General features: G+C 53.1%; 6 protein-coding genes across 6 annotated transcripts; 2 read left to right on the top strand and 4 right to left on the bottom strand.

The window, feature by feature from the left end:
* Positions 1-4,591: 4,591 nt before the first annotated feature.
* Positions 4,592-5,746, top strand: CMQ_8204 (NADH:flavin oxidoreductase NADH oxidase family protein; the record flags this gene model as incomplete). Its single annotated transcript, XM_014315745.1, has 1 exon — positions 4,592-5,746. One exon carries the CDS (start codon positions 4,592-4,594, stop codon positions 5,744-5,746), a length of 1,155 nt encoding a protein of 384 aa, XP_014171220.1.
* A 312-nt stretch (positions 5,747-6,058) lies between these two features.
* CMQ_8228 (uncharacterized protein) lies at positions 6,059-7,427 on the bottom strand (the record flags this gene model as incomplete). The annotated part of the gene is made up of 2 exons (XM_014315769.1): positions 6,059-6,910; positions 6,975-7,427. The coding sequence occupies 2 exons, from the start codon at positions 7,425-7,427 to the stop codon at positions 6,059-6,061; spliced, it is 1,305 nt and encodes a 434-aa protein (XP_014171244.1).
* Positions 7,428-8,071: 644 nt separating this feature from the next.
* On the bottom strand, positions 8,072-8,603 carry CMQ_8034 (uncharacterized protein; the record flags this gene model as incomplete). Its single annotated transcript, XM_014315575.1, has 2 exons — positions 8,072-8,228; positions 8,362-8,603. The coding sequence occupies 2 exons, from the start codon at positions 8,601-8,603 to the stop codon at positions 8,072-8,074; spliced, it is 399 nt and encodes a 132-aa protein (XP_014171050.1).
* A 6,650-nt stretch (positions 8,604-15,253) lies between these two features.
* CMQ_8141 (uncharacterized protein) lies at positions 15,254-15,481 on the bottom strand (the record flags this gene model as incomplete). Its single annotated transcript, XM_014315682.1, has 1 exon — positions 15,254-15,481. One exon carries the CDS (start codon positions 15,479-15,481, stop codon positions 15,254-15,256), a length of 228 nt encoding a protein of 75 aa, XP_014171157.1.
* A 2,667-nt stretch (positions 15,482-18,148) lies between these two features.
* CMQ_8247 (nuclear localization protein) lies at positions 18,149-20,794 on the top strand (the record flags this gene model as incomplete). Its single annotated transcript, XM_014315788.1, has 6 exons — positions 18,149-18,212; positions 18,417-18,641; positions 18,739-18,828; positions 18,938-19,864; positions 19,933-20,370; positions 20,427-20,794. 6 exons carry the CDS (start codon positions 18,149-18,151, stop codon positions 20,792-20,794), a joined length of 2,112 nt encoding a protein of 703 aa, XP_014171263.1.
* Positions 20,795-21,951: 1,157 nt separating this feature from the next.
* On the bottom strand, positions 21,952-24,685 carry CMQ_8241 (cbf nf-y family transcription factor; the record flags this gene model as incomplete). The annotated part of the gene is made up of 6 exons (XM_014315782.1): positions 21,952-22,550; positions 22,610-22,728; positions 22,808-22,941; positions 23,025-23,446; positions 24,312-24,395; positions 24,568-24,685. The coding sequence occupies 6 exons, from the start codon at positions 24,683-24,685 to the stop codon at positions 21,952-21,954; spliced, it is 1,476 nt and encodes a 491-aa protein (XP_014171257.1).
* Between the last annotated feature and the right edge of the window lie 699 nt (positions 24,686-25,384).

Here is a 25,384-nt window from a genome sequence, read left to right as displayed (position 1 = left end):
GCAGTGTGATCTGGATTCGAGAACTATATGTCAACAGTTTTGCACAGCAATCCGTGTCGGGTTCCATGACTCCCAGTTTAGGGATAATCCCACTCGCAGAGAGGCCCTTTCATAGGCCCTTTCGTAGGCCCTTTCATCGACGTAAGCTTGTAAGCCTTGCAGGCTTTAGGCTATCAATTCCTGAAAGATAATGGGTATTTATTTATTTATTTATACGTTTTAACGTCGCCATTCGAGGGGGCTTGCCCCAAGAACTAACACGCCTCCCTAAGGGCATGCGACGGAGGAGGCAGGGGGCAAGTCTTACCCGCTCCTCAGGTCTATCTAGGTGGCTGCATTACAGCTGTCTTGGTGCTTCCTAACGTCCAAAAAAAAAAAAAAGATAATGGAGAACGAGCAAGTCACATGCTATTATTAGACGGTATTGTGGCCCGTTGCAAGTTTGGTATTTACACGCCAGATGTTCCCTGAAACGCCTGAAACGCCTGAGTAGTGGTCGATCTCTTCACCGTCTGTTGGTACCTTTGTTCGATGTTATTGACCGCTGACAGAAATTCTTGATCCTCAAACACCCTGCGACAAGCAGTATGGTCACGATAGAGATTTGCCGGCGGCCAGGCGTCATGATGCGCAAAGGTACATCTTCGACACTCTGTTCATGTTCCACCAATGAATTTGTGCGGGCATCAGATCAGCTACAGACACAGATTAACTGGCACCACACCTAAGAAAGCTCGCAACTCCCTAGCATACCCAAAATATCGGCGGGCAGCTTCAAATTCTGGTTCAAAATATTAAAAAACGGCTTAGCCACAGACAGTACCCTCAATCGAGACGCGTTGGGAAAGACTATCAGTGGCCATGTTGAGGCTTTGGTACTTCATTAATTATCTAGGAGCTGCTCTCTCATGTACGCTTCCTATCATCCCTGCACCCTCTGCAGCGCGCAATTCTCTACACTCATATCTGCCTCCGCCTTTGATGCCGATTCAATCGTAGTAGAATAAGTTGGATGGACGCAAGCAAGGCATTGTAGATAATCAGCCATGCAATGCTGATAGCCATCGCGCATACAGTTCCAATTCCGACTCATCATAAATGACGAAAAACCTGGAAGGCCAAAACAAAAGTTAAGCTAGGCCTGTGGCACTGAGCTTACTGGCTTCGACCATTGGAAATACAGTGAAATATGCCCAATATGGCCCCCAACCGGGTCCTGGTATATAGCCTAAAAATTAATACTTTATAGAGTCCCAGTAGTCTGTAGCCGTGACCCAATTTTACCAGCAAGGCGACGACCGCTAGCGCAATGCTGGCAGCAACCAAACAGACGCAGAAGTACGGGACACCATCGATTCCTGACAAAGAGAGAGCCTTTGGACCTGTCAGACCGGGGTGCAGGAAACGCCAACGAGCTCATTATTCTGCTACCTTCCGGAATCGGAAATATTGTCCAAACCACACCGAGTTGAGTAAAAGTAAGCAGTGGCTTACAGTAGGCGGGCCGCAATTGCCGTAGCATGCTCATACTATCTATAGGGCGCATCCTGATGGCGTATGTATATATGTGTGTATTGACTCTACCATATGCATCTCCCATAGATTCAGATGCTGCATCTCGCGGGCCCGGCCCGTGTCCGCCTGAGGTAGCTTTGAGAGCTAAATCTAGCTTAATCATGGACTGGGACAAGTGCGACTCTTTATATTTCAAGGCTGGTGCGGCACGACACTGATAGGGATGCCTTGAATTCAGCAATACGCATATGGTGTTCTCACATGTATACCGAGACGCCCCTGTCTATTTCAGGGTGATTTTTTTCGTACGATACGTAAATGGCAAAGATGTTCCGCGCATCACGAGTAATTCTAGTTGCTTTCCTGCATTCCTTCCATCTCGTAGCAGCTCCCAAAACTGGTATAACGTGGGTTATGAACCGCACGATCGAAATCCATTTTGCGCCATGGTGTCACCATAAGCATCTCTCTTCGCAAATCTGCGGCCCAGCTTAATTGAAAAATCTAGTCACGTTTAGACTCTAGTGATATCACCGCTTTGCGCCTCTCATATACAGACGTCGAAAATGCATTTCCAAGAGGTTTGCTACCTTTTTTGGACAACACCAAGCCAGGCCTCGTAGCATGCCGCTCGGTGATGACGGGCCAGAGGAGATCACAGCAGCTGCAGAAAATTATTACATAAAAATATGCGCATAATAGCAATACGATTTCAAATCACTAAGTGGCTTTTCCCCCGGCCAACCTGGGAACGATGCGGCTGTGTGTGGCACGTCGTCTTGCGGCGGGAAAGCGGTCTTTAAACGTGATCGTCCCATCAATATTCGTAACTGGGATACAGCATAACGCATGTTCCGTTTCTTTCTACGGCGGCGTTTCAAGTTAAGCAGCTGTCTGTCGTCGGCGAACTGGACTTGTCTGCAGAAAGCCCCAACTACTATCTCATTATCCAAGTTTCTCAGGGCCCCAGTATGGCTTTAAACGTTTTGCGGACTCGGTAAATCGGTAAACGAGATTCAAGCGACTTGACGCTACTCTGATTGGCGTTTTCATCAAGAAGAAATCAGTTAGGGACGGAACAAAAGAAGCCATGCAGAAGTATAACGCAGCCTAGATTAAAGACAGCCGATGCGACTTAGCGGCATTTTGTTGCGCGGTGCACGGACCGCCTTTAGTGCAGAGTTTTCAGCTGCTCTCTAGCTTCAGATAGCTGTCTTCTGTGAAGGTTAAAGCAGGTTATACGTCGTACGTGGCGGTCATATAACGTGATGCACTGTGAGGAGCAGGAGGCTGAATAGGGTCTAGTGTGGGCGAAAGAGTGTTGTGTACTAAGGAAGAAATAGATACATCGCGACCCTTCTGGGGGTCCGTATTAATACTAGTGTCATGCCCCGCTTTTGTGCTTTCTAACCAATAACAGGCCCGTACGGCCAAGTGGGGCGGAAGGGCCACGGTGTGGCGGATTCCATTGACATCTTCCTTCTAAATACAACGATCTTCGCCTTAGGGAATTGATAGAGCGACGGGTCCGAATTATAGAGCGACGGGTCCACGTGATTTTTTTGGCGGTTGCAGGCGGCAGAATACTGAAATCGTCCCCGTGTACTCCGTAAGTCGTAATAGATTCGAAGTACTCTGTAAAATGACCAAAAACACTGACTAAAGAACAAAAAGACTAGTAAATACTATTAAAACTAGTTAAGCCGCCGTGTCTTCCTCTATAGAATTAGTAAGTTCTCTCCTACTAAGCATTATCGGCACTAGCCTGCCTGTACGGCGCGCTGCGGCCTGCGCCTCCTGTGCGGCCGCTGCATCCTGTGCAACCTGCGCTGTTGCCGCTGCCTCTACTTTTGCCTTTGCCTTTACTTAGGCTAAGCATTCATTTATTTAAGTAATGCTTTACAGGATACGTGTACGGTTTTAGGGGGGGTGGGTAGAAGGGAGGAGGCCGTCGATAAAAGCCACTTTAAGCAGATTTGGTGATATTCGTAAAGCTTTCACTAAGCAGCGGTGTAATCGAGGGGCGATGCGATTTCAGTAATATTCTGCCGCCTGCAACCGCCAAAAAAATCACGTGGACCCGTCGCTCTATAATTCGGACCCGTCGCTCTATCAATTCCCTTCGCCTTACACATTTGCACCCCATTCTCCAAGCCTTGCAAAGACACGCTACTCTTTGTCAGCCTTCCATTTCTGAACGATTGACGGCAGTGAACGTAGGCGAGGCCAAGCTGCTCCGGTCCGAAAAGGTGCCTAGTCCTAGGCACTGATTCTTGATTACATCATGTGCCCCTTATTTCACTCAGAGGAACCGCACAGTGGCGCGTACGAGAACGCAAAATACATCATAGTAGATGCATGTTGGACAGTTTAGTAAACAAACAGTAGTATGCAAAATATCATCTACATATGCTTCGTAAACGATTAATCCATTTTATCTGGAGAGTTCTGTTTAACCGATCCACAGTATAGGAAGGTTATCCAATCACGGCATGCTCTTTAGTACTTACAGTGGGGCACTACCATTTTGCCTCACATCACGACTAATCAAGCCGACACTTCAGGTGCCAGACTAACTGTGTGGAATCCCGCGGCCCGCATTTCCCGTGCTGATACTAGGAAAAGTAATACCTACTGGGCGTTGTGGTATTTGCTTTTTGATTTTGAGGACGCTGAAAGCGGTGTACTCCAACTTCTAATAGATGCAGCAAGAGATACACAGCAGTGCTTCCCAATTCATGCTAGGTAAGATACTTCGTATGTAGCAAGCTTGCGACTATAATAGCGATAACAATTGCGGTAGTGTATCTCTCTTTGAGGGGTGGAGCAAATCCGGAACGGATGAGGCGGAACAACGGATGGAGGTCAGGAACCATGTTGACGCCAGTGGCAATGGGGGCGCTTTGTAATCACCCCATGTAGAAGAACGAAGTGGAAGCACATCACATATTACATATGGTATATAAACGGCAGCGGCCTGTTCTGTAGGATGAGCTGTGTCGTGAAAGAAGCTCACCAACAGCAACAGCGGAGGATTACTTACTTATTACATCCAGAATCAAATTTGCGGCTCAAAATGACTATTCACATTCGACCATCCGAGAGCCGGCTCTTCAAGCCGCTGAAAGTCGGCAATGAAACGCTACAGAGCCGCATTGTGCTTGCGCCACTGACGCGCTACCGCAACTCAGAGGAGAACGTGCCGCTGCCGATCATGACCAAGTACTACGCAGACCGTGGCTGCGTGCCGGGTACGCTGGTCATCAGCGAGGCCACCGGTCCGACCAAGGCCGACGAGGAGCGGCCAAACGCCCCGGGGATCAGCAGCGAGAGCCAGGTGGAGATGTGGAGCAAGATCACGGACGCCGTGCACGCAAACGACTCGTTCTTCTTCCAGCAAATATGGGGGCTAGGCCGCTCGGCCGACCCGGCGTACCTCAAAAAGCGCGGCCTTGACTACGTGTCCAGCAGTGCGGTGGCCATGGCGGGCAAGTCTGCGACGCCGCGGGCGATGACAGACGCGGAGATTGAGGCGTTCATCGACAGCTTCGTGGCGGGTGCAAAGAATGCGATCCGGGCAGGCGCCGACGGTGTGGAGGTGCACGGCGCACACGGCTACCTGATCGATCAATTCCTGTCCGACACGGTCAACCAGCGCACCGACCGATGGGGCGGCTCGATTGAGAACCGTGCACGGCTGCTGCTCGAGGTGGTGCGACGCACCGCGGCGGCCATCGGGGCCGAGCGGTTGGCCGTGCGACTGTCACCGTTTGCCGGCTATCAGGGCGCGCTCAAGTCGGACATTGTGAGCACGTACAGCTACGTGGTGGCCGAGTTGAAGAAGCTCAGCAAGCCGCTGGCCTACCTGTCGCTGGTCGAGGCACGCGGCGACCCCGAGGTGCTGGTGCTCGGCGTGCCTGGCATCAACCTGGAGAAGACGCTGGACTTCATCCTCGAGGCCTGGGACAACACGTCGCCCGTGATCGTGGCCGGCGCCTACACGCCCGAGACCGCGGCCGCAGCAGTCGAGGGCCGCTACGCCAAGTGGGACGTGCTGGTGGCCTTTGGCCGGCTTTTCCTGGCCAACCCCGACTTGGTGTTCCGCATCCAACACGATCTTCCGCTCAATGCCTACGATCGGTCGACCTTTTACGTGCCGGGATCGGATACGGGCTACAACTCGTACCCGTTCAGCCCGGACTTTCTTGCACAGAAGACAAGCCGGAGCTAGAGCAGACAATGGAAAAGTATATAGATACTAGAGACTGGAATACATACAGAGCTAGAACGAGTTAGAAGTTGGCGTTAGAGTTACCGTTAAGCTTATAGCGCTTAGTAATGAATCAAGGCATTTGACATAAAGAACGAGCTGTAAAACGTGAAATATCAAATTGCGCGGAATATTCTATATACATAACAATCCTCATCTAAGCCTCTAGCCGATCTGCTGAGCTCTGCTTCTCCTTCAAGGAGTACAGGTAAAGGGCACTCTATCGTTTCATTGCCACAACGATGGTGCAGTCGTTTTGGACTGGCGTCAAGCTTAGTACAGCTCGGTCTCAAGCACGTCCCGGGGGTCCTTTGCCGACGAAGTGTTGTTGACCTCATCAACGCGAAGCTCAATGGCCAGCGAGTCGGCGCCAGAGTACTTTCCCTTCTGGACCCAGTTGTAGCTGTGGCCAGACTTGGTTGTCGCCGCAAACGTGGCCTCGACAGCGACGTCGAGCTTGAACATGGTGAAGAAGGACGAGCCGACACAGTACTTTCCGGCCGGGCACTTGAGGTTCACCGTGCCCGCGTTGGTGATCGTAGTGCCGGTCAGGCTCTGGGAGGCCACGCTTCCCTGAATACCCCAGGTGGCCGCCGTGCTGACGGAGCCCTCAGTGAGGAAGGGGATGCCGACCTTGCCGGTCACAGTCACGGTGTTGCCGACATTCCAGCCGACGGTGGTCGTGAGCGAGTGCTGCTTGGTGATGGCAGCCGTGGTCTGGATAGAGGTGCTCTGGTCCGAGGACGAGTTGCGGTTGTCGATGATCTGCGACCCAACCGTCACGGTCTGGCCGTTGGAGGCTGGCAGGATGTTGTTGGTGAAGCCGGAGTAGTCGATGTTGTTGATGGCAATCGACTCTAGGTCGTCGAGGAAGTCAAAGCCCACAGAGGCGATGATGCCGTTGGGGCAGTAGACATAGCGGATCTGGGCAAGAATGCCGGAGCCCACCGGCATCTTCTGGGCAGTGAACTGGCTGCCGGTGCTCGACATGGCCTTGTAGTTGCGGTCGCCGTCCGTCTTGAAGTTGAAACCCACGAACTGCTTCTCGCTCGCGAACACGTTGAACTCGGAAATTCTCTCGTTCGAGTCAAACGTGAAGGAGCCGGCATCGTCTCCCTTGCTAATCTGTCATTTGTTAGCGGGCATCCCATGGAAGCCAAGGCCATGCGGCCGTTTCATGATAGCTTACCGTGCTGGTGACTTCTGTCACGCTTCCGTTGATCGAGTTGAGCTTGAGCGAGCGCATGTCGCTCGAGCCAGTGAAGAACTGGAGAGTCTGAATGGGCCCGGCCGCGGTGGTCGTGTGCACCTGCGACGGCTGGCAGGCCACCAGAGGGTTGCCAACATCGATGGCGATGAAGGCACCGTTGGTCTTCACAGACAAGGCCGTGCTGGCGCTCGAGTCCCGGCGGTGGATGGTCGGTGTAGGCGCAGGATGGTTGGAGCTTGAAAGCGATTTGAGCATGGATGCAATGCCTGCATCGTCCAAGCTTCCGTGGTCGATGATGGCAGACTTGATCGCGGCAAACGAAGCCGTCACTGTGGCCGTGTCGCGGAGAGCCAGCATAGTAACCGGCGATGCGCCGGCAAGCTGAACAAAGAGGGGGCTCGCCAGCAAGCACGGAATCAGGAAAGCCGCCATGGTTATCTTGGTGAATGGAATATGGGTGTCGTTGTGTTTGCGTGAGGCTGTAGAGAAAAGTGAGGAAAGAAGATGAGAGAGTAGAGAAGAATAGAAGAAAGAAGAGAGAAGAGAGAAGAGAGAAGAGAGAAGAGAGAAGATAGAAGAAAGAAGAGGAAATGTGAGAGAGATGTTGATGTTGATGCTTCAAAAAGACAGACGGTAGACTATCGGCAGCAGAGGCGCTCTTATATATTCATCCATCGTGTCTCCCGATGCAAGAACGAGGCCAGTCGCTTTGCTGCCGGCATATGCCACCGCACTGCCGTACATCACGGTTCGACTGCATTGACCACGGCGCAGGGGTTGTCGGGATTTGCCCTCGTCTGAATGTCATTTCTCACCCGCAAGGATCGTCAATTGCTTCTACACATCAGGCCATCCCGTCTCGGAAAGTTGGCAATGCAAGATCTGCGACTCACAGCCTTGGAGGTATGCGATAGGCTTGTTATCGCCTTAGCCGCACGCAGGACGCTCGGGTGATCCTTTCCAAGGAGCGCGTCTGCATAATCTTGGCGCACGATCTAGGAGAGGCTAGATCTGCCAATGATGGGGGGGCGCTGTGCACACGGACCAGGTTAGCAGACAGGACAGCCTGCGTCAGATCACAACTTCGAGCTGATGTGGGTCGCGCAGCTTTCTGAAACGCTCGAACCGATGCTGACCGAGGGCCGTTCCAGCAATTGTGTGGCGGATACGAACTTGGAGTTGAAAAACTCGAGGATCCGGGCGGCTAGTGCCCCTGGCTGCGCCCAGAAATGGCTGTGCAAAAGTGGAAAATACTATGTATATGCATTTGGCTGCGTCTGAGGTTCAAGGATAAAGTACTGGAGCCTGCTACTCTACCGTAAATATGCATATTCTCGTATTGCAGGGATATTGGCAGCCCGCATACCGAGCGGAAAGCTGGGAAGGTGCCTGGACCAAGCCAACGGCATTGTCAGGGACAGTTGAACCAAGCTTGAAAAGAAGGTCGGGTCTGGCAACGTGGGCAGCCACTGGGTCCAAAATAGGCACATTCGCGGTACCGATCGCTGCAGGGGCGACCCCGTTTGGAGCTTCCAACAGTTGGCCGAAAGGGTCCGACGTTCGGTCGTTCTCGGCGATGCATGACGTCGTGACCATGTCGCGCAACATGTCAGTCTTGGACACTGTCGGACTCGGGGAAGGATCCGGAGTACATCCATAGGCGACACTTCAATACAGACAATCGGGTTCGCTATCAGTGTCACCAGCTTGGACCTGGAAGTACTCCGTACGGAGCACGTATCGCACCTCGGCTTGTGTTGTTTCAAGAATCGCAACTTGGTCTCTCCATCTCGTGCATTACAGTCGAGGACTATTTACGGCACTAAAGCGTCGATAGTCTAAGAATAGACTGTAGACACCCACCCAAGCGCATCTCGCTCCGTACAACATCGTCTAGTATCAACGGCTCGAATGGCATGAAAGAGCAACCCACACCTGCCATTGCCGCAGATTCAAGAGCTTAAATAGATGTATATTTTTGCATCATGCTTTACTGTAGACACCAAGAGTAAGCATTGATTCAGGTCATAAGGGAAAGAGAGTGAAACCATCAAACTTTAGCCTATTGGATTGCGATAGCTATAGTGGCCTTAGTAATATAGACGGCAAAAAATAGAGTATGAAGAATACGACGTCTGTATGCACACGCCTAGAATAAAGCGTCTTTTAGACTCGAACACGTGGTAGTCTCGGTGAGGCTTTTATTGAGCCATGACTTTTTAGGAAGGTTGTTTCATAATCAGGACATCAAGTAAGATACACTGACTTCGTAGGCGTTGACATCAGAAGATCAGAGCGAACTAAATTAAGAAGCAGGGCTAGTCAAAAACCTCGCATTTGCAACCGTTATGCTTCCATCCCCCCTAGCCACTTCGTAACCCATTTCCTACCGAATATGTACAGTTCAAAGTGCCTAAGTCTCGACTCGAGGAGGAGGTTTCAGTCTACAAAAAGCCGCTAAAGAGGTAGCCAGGCCCGATCGCTTTGCTCTGCGACGTTGCGCAGTCGTCGTAGCGAGCTGGCATGCAATCACCACATATTACGCTGAAAAGACGTTCAGAAATAATAGCGATACACGGCGACATGGTTCTGAGGTATTGGACCACAACAATTCAAATACTCATGGCAACTTTTAATCTGAGCCTGATCACTTTCACATAACAGTTTCTGCCAGAATAGTTCCAGATTTCGCATTATCGCGCAAGAACAAAGGGCGAATGTATAAGAGGGGGCCCCGACAATTCAGTCTATTTAAACATTTCCTCTCCAACTTATATAAAGTCGCATTTCACCAAAGTTCTTGTGTTCGGCGGCAACGGCCGAAGTCGGCTCATCGGTAGCTTTAGAGGTCAAAGCCCGGTATCCAAAGATGGCCGCATAGAGTCCTGTCTAGGATGGCGTGGCCTACGTAGTTGTCGTCAGTAGTGTATCTGCTGCATATGGTGTTGGTGCTGACTCGAATCTGTCGCCTCCTTCGCTGGCTGACTCAAGCAATAATTCGCATAGTTCTTCGAATTGTCATCATGCAAGAGAAAGACAAGACGTATTCTTTCAACTACTACTGAAGCACAGCCGAGTACGTACCTCATTGGAGAGCGTCACCCAGAAAGCATTGTTTACGTAATAGCTCAAGTCATCGAGTTCAAGAATCCCATGTTTGTTGTATCTCATTCGTGATATTTGTTTCGCCTGCCCAGTCTGTTCTTCCGTTGCTCTCAGCTGGCTAACGATGCTCTCCAGACGCGTCAGGCGTTATGACAATTGAAGAGCTACACCCTGCCTTAGACACTCTTGACCCTCCTCTAGCCACAAATTGCACGTTTGCACATAGGTCGATGGCCTACTATTCGACGATTACATTACCCAGGACACAAAAACACAATACGAAGGAGGAATTAATTGAGCTAGCATGCGGAGAGATTGCGGGCACTGTTTAATAAACCAGGTTCCTTGCGGGAAAGACGCCTACTATGTAGACGTATTGTGGGACGCTAATAGGGGCTAGTGGGCGGAGATCGTCCGGCACAGCGTACTCCGTAATCGCTTCTACATGCTTACACGGAGTACGAGTACTCTGTAAGAAGACTGTTATGCAAGCGGCCGAGCCTTACCCAAGAGAAGAGCCGTGGCGAAGCTTCTTCGGATGTTTCGTCCATGTCAGCCTTGGACCAAGTCGGTAGATCTAATAAATAGTGACGAGAGCAGAATACACGAATTTCACTCTCACTACTTCATTGCAGCTAAACCAAAAGTCTCAATCAATCTGCATCAACGCACTGAAGATGGCTGAGAAGCCAAATGACAAGTGGTAGATTTTGAAGGCGAAATTGATTCGCTTAACTCTCAGACCGGGTCTATGGGCAAGAAGGTCCAATCACTGCGCTCTGGGCATTGGCCACCTTACAAACTGCAAGTATATTGGGCGAAGATCGTTGTATTAGAAGAGAAGAAGCAGCTATCTAAAAGATTGGAAGTCTGCTCCGTACTAAGGTGGTCCTTGCATCGCCGTGCAACAAAGTACTGTGTCTCTTGCTTTGGATACACGTTTCTGCTTTATCACTGTTTCTCCGCGTCTGCCCTATACGTATGGAGTACCTATATATTTCACTCCTTCTGTTTATTTCCATCCAGACGTGCCACAACCTCCGCCATGCCTTATCCTCACCTATCCTCGCTGTCAGATATCTTTAGAAGACCCTTTAGTGGCCATCTTAGTAGGCCTCCTTGTGGCTCTTAGCATTGTCGTATACCCACTACAGTGCAGCGTCGACTATAGGAGAGATCGTTTCTACCAAAGGCTGACCAAGAGTACGTATTCCTCTTTCCTTTCTTGGTTTACTCTCCCCTAACACACACAGAAAGCTTCCGGTTGCGCCTGCGCTCAGTAATTCTCTCCGAGTTTTACCATCAAAGCTATGACGATCTGCTCGTAGAACTCCGTCGCCTTTCTAAAGGGAAGAAGAACAATCTGCGCCATATATTTGACCAGTATGCAGTGAATCTCGACGACCGTAAATGTTATTCTCTTTCTACTAGCCTCACACATTCTCCCTCTTTCGCTTTTCCTATTCTCTCACTATTTGGCCAGAATCCCAGTTCTCTGCCTTCCTTTCCTGTCGCCTGGAGGCGAAATTTTTGGATCTTCTGCTCTCTAGAGATGTTCCTGCTACAACGCTACCTATCCTTTTGCTCATGTCTATCGTCTTCAGGGACAAGACAAGGAACAAGGACACAAACAGCAGTGGATCGATATCGATGACTGGATCCAGGCCGTCGCTCTGCTAGCTACTACCACAACCACCACGACCTATCGCCGCTCCTTTGACTCGAGCCTCCATAATATCTGGAGAACGTACCTCAGCCTTTCTATACCCTTGTCTGGCGGCAAGCCTGTGGCAGAACATGAAGGAGGTCAAGAAGAGGAGCAGCTGCCAAATATAATGGATGAACTCACATACATGGTCAAGGGCCAGCTCGCTGAGGACATCAATCTTAGGAGACCTCCTGTGGAGAGAATCCGACAGAGAATCGAGGAGAGTTTGCGAGGTGAGGAGCCTGCCTGTGCACGGAAGATATCTACCTGCGACTACGAGCTACCCTTCCACGACATTTTAGGCTTTCTCTGTGCCATTCTTCAGACGTGCATTATGTGTCCAGAGCCCACAGAAAACGCACACAGATGAGACCCTTGGCCTAGCCTATTGCTGGACCAAAACGTGGACAGAGATTTGCAGCTCTCGGTCGCAGAAGGCATTCTCGCTGCCAGCGGGATTGCAGAGGCTCGGTTGTTTCTTTTGCGCAGTTCCTTGCTTTGGCCCAGGAGACTCCCTAGAGATTTTTGCAAAGGACGTTGCCACTCCTTTGGTAAGCTGGCCAGAATAGAGCCTATTTGATTCATTACTGACGAAACATTTTTAGCAAAGTTACGGGACAATTATAACGGTGTCATGGGAGCTTCGCATCGCCAGCTTTTGGTGCGCTCTTTTCTTTGTCTCTGACCAACGCGCCGGCACAGGTTCGGTAGCAGCCTCTGGAAACAGTCCTAGTAAGCCGTCACCACTGTCAAGACTCGTCTCGAGCATGATTGACTTTCTCAGCCTTTTTCGGGGGGAGGACTCAGACAGACTCGACCGCGAGAAGATGAAGTTGCGGTTATCATCAGATGTGTCTAGACTTTCCTGCGACGCATTCGTCGGCGCCCTCACTTCGCCGGGTCTCGAACTTGCCCTAAATTACGGCACCGTCATCTTAGATAATTCTCCCTCTCAGGCTTCCCAGGAAATATTGGACAATTAAGCGGCGGTACTCTTCGTTCTCACCACCTCGACAGGGAGTTGGAACCTCACAGACCTCGACGACATCGACAACGTCGAGTACGAACATGTAAGGCACGTACAAACTAACCAGCTTTTCAGGAAGCTGGTTTACTGAGTTCTTAATCTCCTGATCGCTGTAGAAAGGGCTGGAGCAGATATAATCTAGCACAAATCGTGCGTATAAGAACATTTCTTAGGCACAGTTCTGTTAGCTAGAATGAAAAGAAAACCACAACAGCTTGAATTTGGAAAGGCTGCGTACTATAAGTTTTATAAGTTTTTCTGGCAATAATGTCAAGCAGCTTGCTATTAGGCCAAAGGCATAATGTCTAAGTGACGTCCCGCACCATTAAGCTCGTCATCAGTCGAGCGGCCACCATGGCCAAAATGTTTCACGTTGCAGTACTATTTGTAAGACATCCTCAATATTGACAGAACCATATCACTCTGACAGTTCTCCAGACATTTAACATCGTCGACGGTATCATGATAGTTCTGATATTCTCTTGCAGTGACCGTCAGTGAAGCGAATCTGAGATGGATTGCCGGCGGCGAAGATATTGTCACGGCGGCTATTTCGCGTCATTGAACACTCCATAGGACAGCACGGCCGGCCAAGATTTCACCCTTACTGTATATTCGAGGGCCTGGCCTAGGGGCTGAAGACACAGACGGGCAATAGAGTCCTGGCATGTGGATGTTGACCGGTCGCTCTTTGTAGGTAGTGCACCTGGTACAAGAACGAAGTCACGTGACAGAGAGCCCCGATTACTACATAGCGTGAAAGCGTGGGGTCCCGGAAGCGTGCGTCCGGTTCATCAAGCCTACAGTACGATGCTAGGTTATGATACGGAGATGTTCTGATAGGATGCCCGGTGCGCATGCCGGCACGGAGCAGATTGAATGCGTGCTTGATGCTGCAGGATCGGCGTTACGATGGAGCGGGGACTCGCCATATCTCCGGGGAGCAAAAACGCGAAAAGAAAAAAGAAAGACGCGAGACGCGGTGCTTGTTGACGGAACAGGCCGGAGTCGAGTCTATGTGAGTACGACGCTGATGAGAAGTGACAGAGTTTGTCTTGGCCTCGATGAGAGAAGGATGTTCTGACTCGTACGAGCTCAGATCAGCGCGTCTCTAGTCTGAGGCGGAGCAGTTACTCCTACCATTCCTAGTAAGCCGATGGGCCCGTATGCGCCACTTGTAATTACTCGTACTTTGTACGAGTTTTGTACGCAGTAAACGTACCCGGATCTCACGTGTATACGGAGTATACTCTGTTCTGGACTCCTTCTGCAACGGGCAGAGGAGTGGCCGATCGTTATAGGAAGGGCCGGCAATAAACCAATCTCTGCGCTCCGGGCTGACATCCTGTCTGCGTGCAGGCTATTTGCTTTGTACTTCGTACAAGTACGGATTGGGAGAGTACAAGCAGTAAGCTCGTATTACCAGACCCGAGGAGAAAGCACGGACAGCTAACGGCCCGGTTGGAGTGATGCAATAGTTTCTCATATTAATAGCCATAGTACAAAGTCGTCGCGGCTGCCCGCCAATTTGAAGGCTGAACTTGCACACTCCTTACATAGTACGAAGACACACCGGTGCAGTTCCTGTGCTCGTCTTCAGGCTTCTCTTCCAGCGGCTTTGACAGCTGCTCGCCCCGGTTAATCGTTGTGGGACTATTTTCCAGGCCTCCTAAGTCTGTTTTGGGGCTCTCCTCCGACTGGGCTTTTTTTCCTCTGCGCCCTTGCCTCCTGTCCCACTTAATTTCATGGGCCTCTTTCCTGTTCCGTCAAACCTGAATGCAAATGGCGTTTTTATCTTTTATCTTTCATCTTTTATCCTTTTGTTCTTTTAATCGACTTTTTGATATTTGTTTCCATCGTGGGCAATTAAAAATCAGAGTTGCATTTCTTGCCTTCGGAGTTCGACCCGTATTCTTCAAGATATTGATACGGCCCACCCTGTCGATGTGCAACGCCGGCGAACTCTTTCCCTACCAGCACCGTCCGGGTCATACTCCGTACGCTTTCAACCATGTACAAAGCACGCAATAGTACCTTGCCGAGAGACAATGCTACTCCGTACGATGCTCGTGGCCTTGCGGGTGTGCGCATGCGAAGCAGTATTTTCTTAGTGGGATCGCCGGCTAGACGAGCGCTTGCTTTTTTCTGAGGAATTTCTGTCCACGCGCGAAACACGTTGCCTCGCGAAACACGTTGCCTTCCCTTGCGCCCCTTATTCTGCTAGTCCGCTGTTGGGTTCTAGTTGGCCCGCGTATTCTCCCTTCGTTTGGGTCCGCGTACAAGTACTCGTACTCGTGCACAGAACTGCGAGTATCCCACCAAGAGCAATTTTGTATCTGAGTGTGCTCCCCCAAGACACGGCCACCATGTCCACGCCAAGATATCTTACCACCAGCACTGCCGTCCACGGTCTACGGTCTACGGTCTACGGTCTACTGTCTGCCGTTCCGTCCACCACCTCTTCTCGCTCCTGCCTGTGCCATGCGTGATCTCCACTGGGGACTTGTACGAGGACGGCATCGCTTCGCCGCCGCCCTCGCCGGGGAGGCAGGGGGGAGGAGGGGGGCAGCCTGGGCTTTCCATGCCAGTGGATGAGGTACCTGCGTGCCAATACGGCGGGGCGGCGGGGTGTGCGTACCCGTACATGGTACTTTGTCAGGTCTTGTGAGAACCTGCACAGGCAAGGACGGGTACATGCGTCGTCAGATGGGTGTAAGATACCGGAGATGGCAGGCAGACGGCAGACACGACAGCGGTCGCCCACCCACTCGCACTCGCTGCACGAACCAGCGCTAGTTCCGCCATGTGCACTTGCAGCACTCGCACGCAAAAGCCCACGGCATTCGCAACCGGGCGGCATGGTTCTAGCCAGGATGTTGGTCAGGGATTCTGTGAATCCAGTGAATCCATGGCGACGAGTGTTCGCGGCCTCGTTGACTCGTCCTCACCGGCTCATCGCCCTACTCGATTGTCGCGTGGCCAGCCTGCTACTCTGTACGAATACTCGTACTAGCATTCAGCCGGTCAGAGATACGCTGTCTGGTACTTTGCGCCTTCGTCCTTCCAGCCGTAGAGTACTTTGTCGGATACGATACATAGCAAGTGTGGCTAGCGGCAGCTTAGCGCAGTACAGGCTCACGCTATGCTGCCGGACATCCCGCTCTGGGCAACAGTAAACGAGCTGCGCAGTTGCGTCCGTGACAGCGAGCACGGAGAGTCGTAACGCTCGTATGCGCAGGCGCCAACTTGCATTCTCCGTGCAGGCTGTTCCATTCGGCAGAAACTGCAGCGGGAAGAGAAAACCTGCTGTCTGCATGTGAATGGCACAAAGGGACCCTGGCTCAGAAGCGAGCAGTAATCTGCCACTAAGCCGGCCTGGGCATGGCGCTGATCCAACTACGTGTTTGCGTCCAATAATACTCGCACCAAGCCGCATGCTGCATAACACCATCAGCCTACTCCGTAGCTCGCACTTTCCCTACCAACTACGGAGTACTCGTACTCGTACGGATCGATACTCGTACAGAGCAAGTCCTTCCTTCTCCCAGACTGTTCCGTGGCTCCTGCTGCCTGGACCATTTCTTCGGCCATTTCTGGTTGCGCTCCAAAGCGCTGCTTTCCGTTTACCTCATTCGGCTAGCTGTAAGCCGGCACAACCGTTCTTCCCCCATTCTTCATTCCCGCAGATCCACTGCCATGCTTGAACCTGCAAGCACGAACATATCACGGAGCCACTTTTGTATGGACTTGTACGAGTACTTGAACAGGCTCGTCAACGCTATGGATACCCCCCCATTCTGCACACCCTATATTGTGCCATGAACTCGATACCCCTCTTCCCTTATATTGTCACTTCTCCCCTCTTCTGCTCCCTGTCTTTTCTTCCCACCACTCCCGCAACACCACCCAGTTCGCCGGCCTGGATCCCTGTCACAATAAAAGGCCTTGTCTCGCCTGCAGCTCAGTATACCTTCGTAGCCCCCCCTCCTTCAATACAGAAAGCGGCCACCCCCCCTCTTCTCTCGGCCATATCCACACCTGCCCGAATTGCATCTCTCCAAGATATGTACCGCCCCTCCCTCCGAAATCACACACCCTTCCGTCCCTCTTTAACCTCGTCCCCGTCCTCTCCACCAACAATCGACGGCCACCACCTCCTGGACACATTCGTACATGCTCCATAGCTGTCACGCACTCAGTCGACCACCCCTCCCCTCTACCCTGGCTTGCAGCCTGTGACTCCTGGACAGTGGGTTTGCGCGGGTGAAATCGATCGCCGCCAACTGATCTGTCGGCGACTCCCTCTTCAACAACCACCATCGCTCACACCCTCACAGACGTCGACACCATTCGACACCCGCCATCATCGTCGCCGCTTGCGAGCATCTTTCGCCCTGGAGCGTGTCCGGCCCGCTCTCTGACCTGATCGACATCCTCAGGCCAGTCCTGCAACCTCTGTTCCGGTCCCTCTCCAACAATCCCCAACATCTTTCGGTTTTCTTTCACCATCCCGCGACCCCTCCTAGCGTAGCTTCCGCCTGCATTTTGCCGTTGGCGCCTGGCCGTCCCTCCACCATCTTCGCCACTCTGCGCGTACAGCCTTCTCTTCTCTGGTTGGCACCTCCTGGTTCTATTCTTTCAACCCATACATATCCCCGCACCGACCTCTTGACACGGAGCACAAAGAGCACAAGACTCGACTTTCCCTGCTCAAGAAGTCGTCCTTCGACCTCTTTGCCACCAACTCCAGGCGGCAGCTTGTCCAATACTCGTTTGACAGCCATTTCACATTTCTTAACTCTGGAGCTCCCCCCCCCTCTATTTCTCTTGCTTCCGCCTATCGACCAATACTTTGTACAAGTAACTAGTCGCCCCCTCGCCCCACTCCTTCCCATCCCTTCTGAGTCCACCGCGAAAAGGGCACGAACGCTTGGCCCCTTGTAAGATATTTTATTCGATTTTATTTGGTTCGGGGAAAAGGCCTCCACCAATCCTTCCCTGATCGTCGCCAATTCTCTCGCCCTCTGAGCACTGAGCCCTCTGCAAAGGGAGAAAAACACATCAGGCAGCTCGACCAACAGGCTCCCTGGCTGGTACTTCACTGTGGATTTTTTTTTCTTCGCGCGCCAACCACATGCACGCATAGTTCCTCCTGCCTTGCATCAGCTTACTGTGCGCCTGCTCCCGTTGCCCCAAGAGCGATTTTGTCTTGGTCGCGCATCCTTTGCATACCACGCCGTTCGAGACAGCCCAACTACATCTCGACACGTCGTTGCGCAGACCCGTTTGACGTGGTCGACGACTGTCGCTCTCATGTACTCCGCACAACCAAACGGCGCTGACAGTGCAACGATCAATCCTGCTGCGCTTGCATCCGGTAAGTCGTCGCTCCCTGCTTTTGCTCTGCGGTCGGAATTTCCGGCCTGCTGTCGGCTTGCGTCCCTCTGCTGCGGCATCACTCTGGAGCTCCCCTCATTGCGGCCATCCCCCCCCCCTCTCCAGCGCCGTGCCATTCTTTTTTCTTGCATCCATCCCCCTTCGCGTCCCCTGCCCACACCCTTCCCTGCATCTTTGCCTCGAGACAAGCGCAGCGCGGCACCAGCAGCAAGAGGCTGCTACAGGCATTCATCGCGCTACGGCATCGGAATGCACCAGCAGCCGCGCACATTCCTGGTCGCGTCGGCAGTGCACAGCTCCGACGTGTTGCGCCCGTGCAATCACGACGCTGTCACCCTCTTGCCACTGACCATGATTCCTTCCCGTCGCGTCCTGCCTACGTCAAATGCTTCTGCTGCCGGGGGAGGAAGTGTGTACTGTCGCTAGAGCATTCCCTTGAAATGGCCCTCTGGTCCAACCTATCTTTCATGTGCTCTGCCCCAATACTAACAACACTCCGTGGTCAGATCTCGCGAACGCCTCGCGGGGAATCAAGAGGAGCCGGTCTCCAGAAGCGTATCAGGACGTCAGCCAACAGGGGACGCCTGGAGATGATGGTGCGTTCTTTTCTTTTTTTGCCGTTCTTCCCCCTTCGCATCGGAAAAGCAATAATGCTACACCACGCCTCCATCTGACAACAACGCTGACATTCCACCCTTCAAAAAGGTGACAAGCCTAGGAAACGCGGCCGACCGATGAAACCATCCGCAAAGACTCTTGGAGGCGTCACGGAAACCCCGATTCAACCGCCAACCCTGCCCGCCATGTCTTCGCAGACAAACGCACCTCCGCAGCCACACTCGGCGGCACAACACCCACAACACGCCCAGCCACGCCGCGCCTACGCGCCGTCCCTCGCCACCCCCGCTGCATTGCCGGTGGCTCCCACATCTGTTGCAGCTCCTCCGCCAACCCCTCCGACCCAGTCCTCTCCTCCCGTCAAGACCCCGGCGAAGCCTACCCTTAAGGCACTCCCGACCGTGCGCGACCATACCACAGACCAGCTAGGCCCCGGCAACGATGAATACCTGCCGCGCGAGACCGACGAAGCCGGCGAGAAGAAGGTCATGCAGAATGGTCAGCTCCTCGGCGGCCGTGAATACCGCTGCCGGACATTCCTAGTCCCCCAGCGCGGCGACAAACTCTTCATGCTGGCCACCGAATGCGCTCGGGTTCTCGGCTACCGCGACTCGTACCTGCTGTTCAACAAGAACCGCTCGCTGTACAAGATCATTGCCAACCAAGTCGAGAAGGATGATCTCGTCGGCCAGGAGATCCTACCCTTCTCCTACCGATCTCGCCAAATCGCCATCGTCACCGCCCGCAGCATGTTCCGCCAGTTTGGCAGCCGTGTCATCGTCGGTGGCCGTCGCGTCCGTGATGATTACTGGGAGACTAAGGCTCGTAAGCAGGGCTTCACGGAGGCAGACATGGCCGGCGAGAAACGTCCCGGTGGAACCAAGGCTCGTGAGGCCGCCGCCGAGGCTGCCGCTGCCCAGAATGCTTCCATTGTCGGCCCGGCTCACGGTGAGATTGTCTACGCCAATGCTCCGCAGTTCAACGCTGCTCCGCCGTCGCAGCTGGTCCAGCCAGGTTCGTTGCTATGGCCATTTTTGAGCTGAACTTCTGATTATATCCACTGACACCGTACGTGCGCTTAGAGTACAACGACACGAGAAGCCGCGACTATTCAAGCATCCTGAAGACGGCTCCCCGCCAAGAGATTACCGGCCCTGCGTACCAAGACCGCTCCCAGCCTGCACCCCTTGGCGAGATTCATGCCCAGGCACACCATGCGGCGGAGTTCAACAGGAGCGTGAACCAACAGCGCGACATTCGGTCGGACTACATGCAGAACGTGTGGCGCCGCCCGCATGAGCAGCCGCCTCCGCCGCCAAGCTTGACCCAGCAGCAAATTGTCACGAGCGAGCCACCGCTTCAGTCCGGCCGCGGGGGCACGTCCCATGCGAATGCGACTGCCTCGGCCAGCGGCATGCAGCAGCCGACTTTGGTTTCGCACCAGAGCCCTCAGATGATGATGACGGCACCGCCGTACTCGCAGTCGATCCCAACAAGCTCGTTGCCATCGTCCATACAGAGTATGCATACGCCCGCGGCAGTAACATGTAGACTGGGTTGCTAACACGGGTTGAAGGATCTTCAGGCAGCATGTCCCAGCAGGGCTACAGCTATCCGCCGTCATCACAGATGTGGCCGCCTACACCGCAGACGCCGCAGTCGTCGCAGTATAACTACAGCCATCATACGCCTGTGCAGCCATCGCACCCGCAACAGCCGCCGCCACAGCTGCGGCACCCAAGCAGCGGTGCTCCCGTTCAGCAAGGCAGCCTGCCGTACTCTGGAATGCCCGGCATGAGTCCCGGCTATCCGTCTCAGAATCAGCCTATGCCGTATGACCAGACGCCTAGGCAATACATGCATCAGCCGGGCTCTGGCTCGCCAGCCGTTACTCAAGGCTGGTCAGGACAACCCCAGCAGTGGTGGAACAATCAGCAGCAGTAGGTCGATATTGACGGGACGACATGTCTTGGTCATTCAGAGACTTGGCCTGGCAGAAAGGGGGCGCGCGCAGTATGATGATTGACGAAGACGACCTTTTTTATCTGTCCAGACCCTGGGAAGTCGCGATATTCACGGCAGCGACGTCCTGTCTCTGTATTTGTCCTTTGTCCTGCTTTTGCTTCTCTTTTTCCTTTTTTTCTTTTTTTTTCTTTTTTTGTCGCTGGTTCAATTCATCTTTGTGTGTGGCCTCTCATATATATACTGTTGGCATTATGACGGGAGGCTCTTGGTCTTGCGATTTGGCTTTTGGTGGACTGTTTGGAAAGGTGGCCTGGTCTTGTTGCAACAAGCTTCTGACCCAGGCAGGGATAGAGGAGTCTGGGAGGATTTCTCAACTTGTTTCTTCCACATCGGTTTATGCCCAAGTTACCTTTCTTGCTCTGTCCCTTTTGTCACGGCCTCTGAAGGCTTTGTTTTCAAATTTCGCTTCTGTCTTTTCTGCCTATGCGCTCTTTCTCGTTTCATTCCTCCCTTTTCACATCTTGGGGGATTTCGAAGAGGGGACGGCACGATTGGTTTACTATGGTACGGCCGGCCTGTCAATGGTACTACCTCTCCGTGGCGATTCCTGTCGTCAAAGGCTCGACTGGAGCTTTTGTTCCTCGAGAGATCACCCCCTTCGACGATTGCAGATCTCTCTCCCTATTTACCCATGGCTTTCTGCTCAGCACACGCAACGAACGCAAGACACGCCGATACGCACTTTGGATGCCCAAGCCCCCTCGTGGGGCTTATTCGCTCTCGAACACTCGCTTTGCCACGGGTCACACGCATACGCATGTACACGGGTTGATACCATTTCATTATTTCATTGTGGTCGACTATATGGCTCATGCCTTTATCGTGGGCTTGTTTTGGCTTTGCTTTTTTGTTTTGTTTTTATTGATCTCAGCAAGTTGGCTATAACGTATCTTTTTTTACTTCGGTTACCCCTTTCATTTTCTTCTGCTGGTGAAATTACCAGACCATTTATTTTACAAGTACTTATCATGCGGTTATACAACCTTGATTCCAATAGGCTGCTTTAGTTTGGTGTGAGAAAGAGCAGACACGTGCCCTGTTTTGTAGACGAGGCCCTGGCCTGTATACCCTATCACTTATTCACTGCCATCGCTGTCGACGGCCTCGTCCTCGTCCGGCGCATTATCGCGGTCCTCTAAGGTGTCCTCGTCTGGCCCCTGCTCCTCGTCCTCTTCGTCATCCTCTTCATCCTCGTTTTCCTCCTCATCCTCCTCGGCGTCTTCTTCTGGCCCCTCGTCCTCGTCTATGACAGCGTCTTCGTCTTCGGCATCAGATGCGTCGCCCGAACCCATCTCGTCGTCTACGGCTTTGGCACTGCCCTTGCCTTGCGACGATCCCCTCTTGGCCTTCTTGGCCAGCGGCGGCGCACTATCCGATGTTGCTGCTGCTGTTGTTGCAGAGGATTCCCCTGCGGATCTCGCCTTGGATGAAGCTGTGCCCTTGGCGGCGGCCTTGCTGCTGCTGCCCTTGGCTGCCGTCGGCCGACCGGCTTCTGCATCGTTCTCGTCGTGGGCCACGGCAGAGGCAAACGATGCATTTGCGCCAGGAATCGTGCTGTCGCCATCGCCGTCACCATTGCCATCACCATCTCCGTCGCCATCTGTGGTGGCCTTTTTGGCCGCAGCTACCCGCTTACGGTAATCGGACCGCTTGGAGGTCTGGATGTGGCTAAACTCTGTTGGTAGGCGGGTGTGAGCAAGAAGAAAGATGAAAGGCAGAAAGGAAGACACTGACTGGCAAACTCGGCCTCGAGCTGGGGCCGCAGAAAGCCAAACTCAATGTCGTCGAGTGCGGCAAGGACATCGGCCGGCATGATCGTCTTCTTGCCGGCATTGGTCGTGATGACGTTGGCACTGCAGGGAGACGAGAATGTCCCGAAACGTCAGTCTCTGACGGCACAAACAGGCGGGAAAGGCTTTGGTAAGAACGCACGCATTGGCCAAGTGGCTGATGAAGACAGTGGCGCTCTTGGTTACGGCAGTGACGGCGTTGCCCTGAATCGACGTATTGGGAGGCAGGACGCCCTTGGCCAAACGGGTGATGATGGATCGTGGCAGGCTGAGGTCCTAGGTGCGTGCGGCCTGGTCAGCAGGGAAGCAAGAAGCAAGAAGCAAGAAAGTAGGGAGCGAAGACATGGGATGGGCTGTACCTCGATCGTAATTGCGTCGTTACCGCGCGACTCTCGCCGCTCCTTGTCCTTTTCGGCTGATGCGGCCGTCGTGGATGGATCCTTTGCGTCGTCGCCGGCATCGGTAGAAAACGGAGCTGCCGGATCGGAAGACGGGGTGGACGGAGCTGGTGCTCGTTGGTGTTGTGGTGGCGGCGTGGTGGCCGGTGGCCGGAGCCCGTCTGCTGCTGCTGCGGCTGTCACCGCCGCCGCCGCGCCGCCGCCGTCGCTCTTACGCGGTGGCATGCTGCTCGTGCTTGTCCCGGCTTCGTCCTCCTTCTTCTCACGTGCGACACCGACAAGGAAGTGTTGGTCGATCGCCAATGGCCACCGCCTCGGAGCCTTGCCTGTCTCTCTGCGGATAGCTGCACGAACGTGTACGCTGGTCGGGTAGCTGGGTGTTGCTGTTGCGCGATCGTGTCAGTGGCCGCGCGCAGGGCCGTCGTGCGTAGTAGTGGCTTCTGACAAGGCAGTGCGGCAACGGCCTGAAAAATGCTGGGATAAGACGCAGTTGGTAAAAGTGGGCCTGACGTCGCGTCTGTTGTCGCGTAAAGCGGTTTCAGATCGTAGGCGAGTCTGCTCTGTCAGTGCATATCTTGTACAAGGATATCACTATAACAAGGTGGTAAGGGCATAATTTCGTCTTCACAGCTCCGCGGCTGAAGGTGAACACTACTCGTAGTGAAAGCTGCTGCCTATTCGTACTACTGAGTACTCCGTAAAGCTCCGAGGCATTCCCGCATCTCTTGCCAAGAGATGTCAGCCTATAGTGGTGGGTGGCCTGGCGACAAGGTCCAAGTCATACGCCACCAGCCTAACGCTACCATGTACATACATACATGATCTGGGATGAAGGGTGGCCACATGAGCGACGGCAGCATATCTGGTGCAAATCCAAACGATTGATCCTGGTTCAATAGCCGAGTCTCATGTTGCACATATACGAAGTACAAATTTAGTGTTCTCAAGGGGCTAAAGCGAGGAGGAGAGGGGAAGCAGAAGAGAAGGCTACAAAAAGGACCTGCCGTGTGATGGAAAAGGAGACTAGAGCGAGCAACCGGCCACTTTCTGAAGAGTCGGGCTGTCCAGTGAGACACGCCAAGGTTTGGCTTGCTTATTGCACGAGCGACGCAGGTTATCTCACCTTTGCTGTCGTCAGAAGAGTCTGACGGAGATGGGGCCTATTTGAGCTCTGTTCCGCTGGGATGTGAAGAAAGCATGCATTAGCACGAGAGGATTGGCCCTTCCGCCCACCCTTGTAAGACAGACTTGTGTTGCACTGGTCCGGGCCTTCGGGCAAGCGAGGAAGCGCAAGCGTGGCCGCAGAGAGGACGGCGAGGAGGGTGTGGAGGACTGCAGGCAGAGTGGTTCTTCTGGGGGAGGGGGGTGCGCTGACAAGGGTCTTTCTTGAGCAAGAGGAAAAGAGAAAAAACGAGAGAAATGGGGACAAGACGAGACGTGGGGACGGAAACGGAGGATACAGGCGAGCTGCAATGCAACGCGGAGCCGTAGTCCGGCTGCCTACATAATACATTTTCGTACTCGTGCAGTTGGGCCAAATCCCTGTCTCTGCATTCGCAAGAGAGAGCAGCCGAGCGGTTATCGTCGCCTGTGTGCGCCATCTCCTCTCCCTCTTCGGCCATGGCTTCTCAGCCGCAGCAGCGGTGCCACCAGACCATCTCAGACCACTTCTTCCTCACCTCGAGCACTTGTAGCAGGCATCCCAGGTCTTGTCGAAAAATTGCCCCACCCCACAGCGGAAGCTGCCGCTGGAGCAATGCTATTCAGCAAAGAAGAAGAGGGGCGAAGTATCTGGGTGGAGAAAAGCGGTACTATGTACAGCGTGGGAGGATGTGACGTGCAAAGGACCCTAGACAGGCCCTTGTGCATGCTCGTCATTCTGCAAGCCGGCCTCGGCGCGGGCGGTTATCGTGCTCTTTTCCCTTTCGGTGTCCTTCTGCAGGGCTTAGCCGCTCTCACGGCGCGTCTCTCAGCTTGTGATCAAAAGCTGGCGGCCTGGCTTATCTTGCCTCTCCGTACATATGTACGCGAGTGACGGTGACGCAAGCCGCTCTCAACTCTGGACATGCGTGACCGAACAAGCCTATCGCGGCTTGGCAGCGGGACATTCAAGACACACGGGCTCAGCTATCTCTTACCGAATGCTACTTTCATCTGAGGCCAAGTTGTGCGGACCGTACCCGACTGTCCGAGTATTGTTTAGTCAGCATTAGTCAGCATTAGTCAGCAAACTGATAGCGAGAAATAATGTCTCACCGCCCTTACGGCTGTCGAATATTTTTTCTGCCACTTTGCTTAGCGAAGTTGGATATCCCAAGAGC

This window comes from Grosmannia clavigera, assembly GCF_000143105.1.
Source record: "Grosmannia clavigera kw1407 unplaced genomic scaffold GCSC_161, whole genome shotgun sequence".
Lineage (NCBI taxonomy): Eukaryota > Fungi > Ascomycota > Sordariomycetes > Ophiostomatales > Ophiostomataceae > Leptographium > Leptographium clavigerum.
Note: the sequence above shows the minus strand (reverse complement) of the source record. Positions and strands in the feature narration are given on the sequence as shown.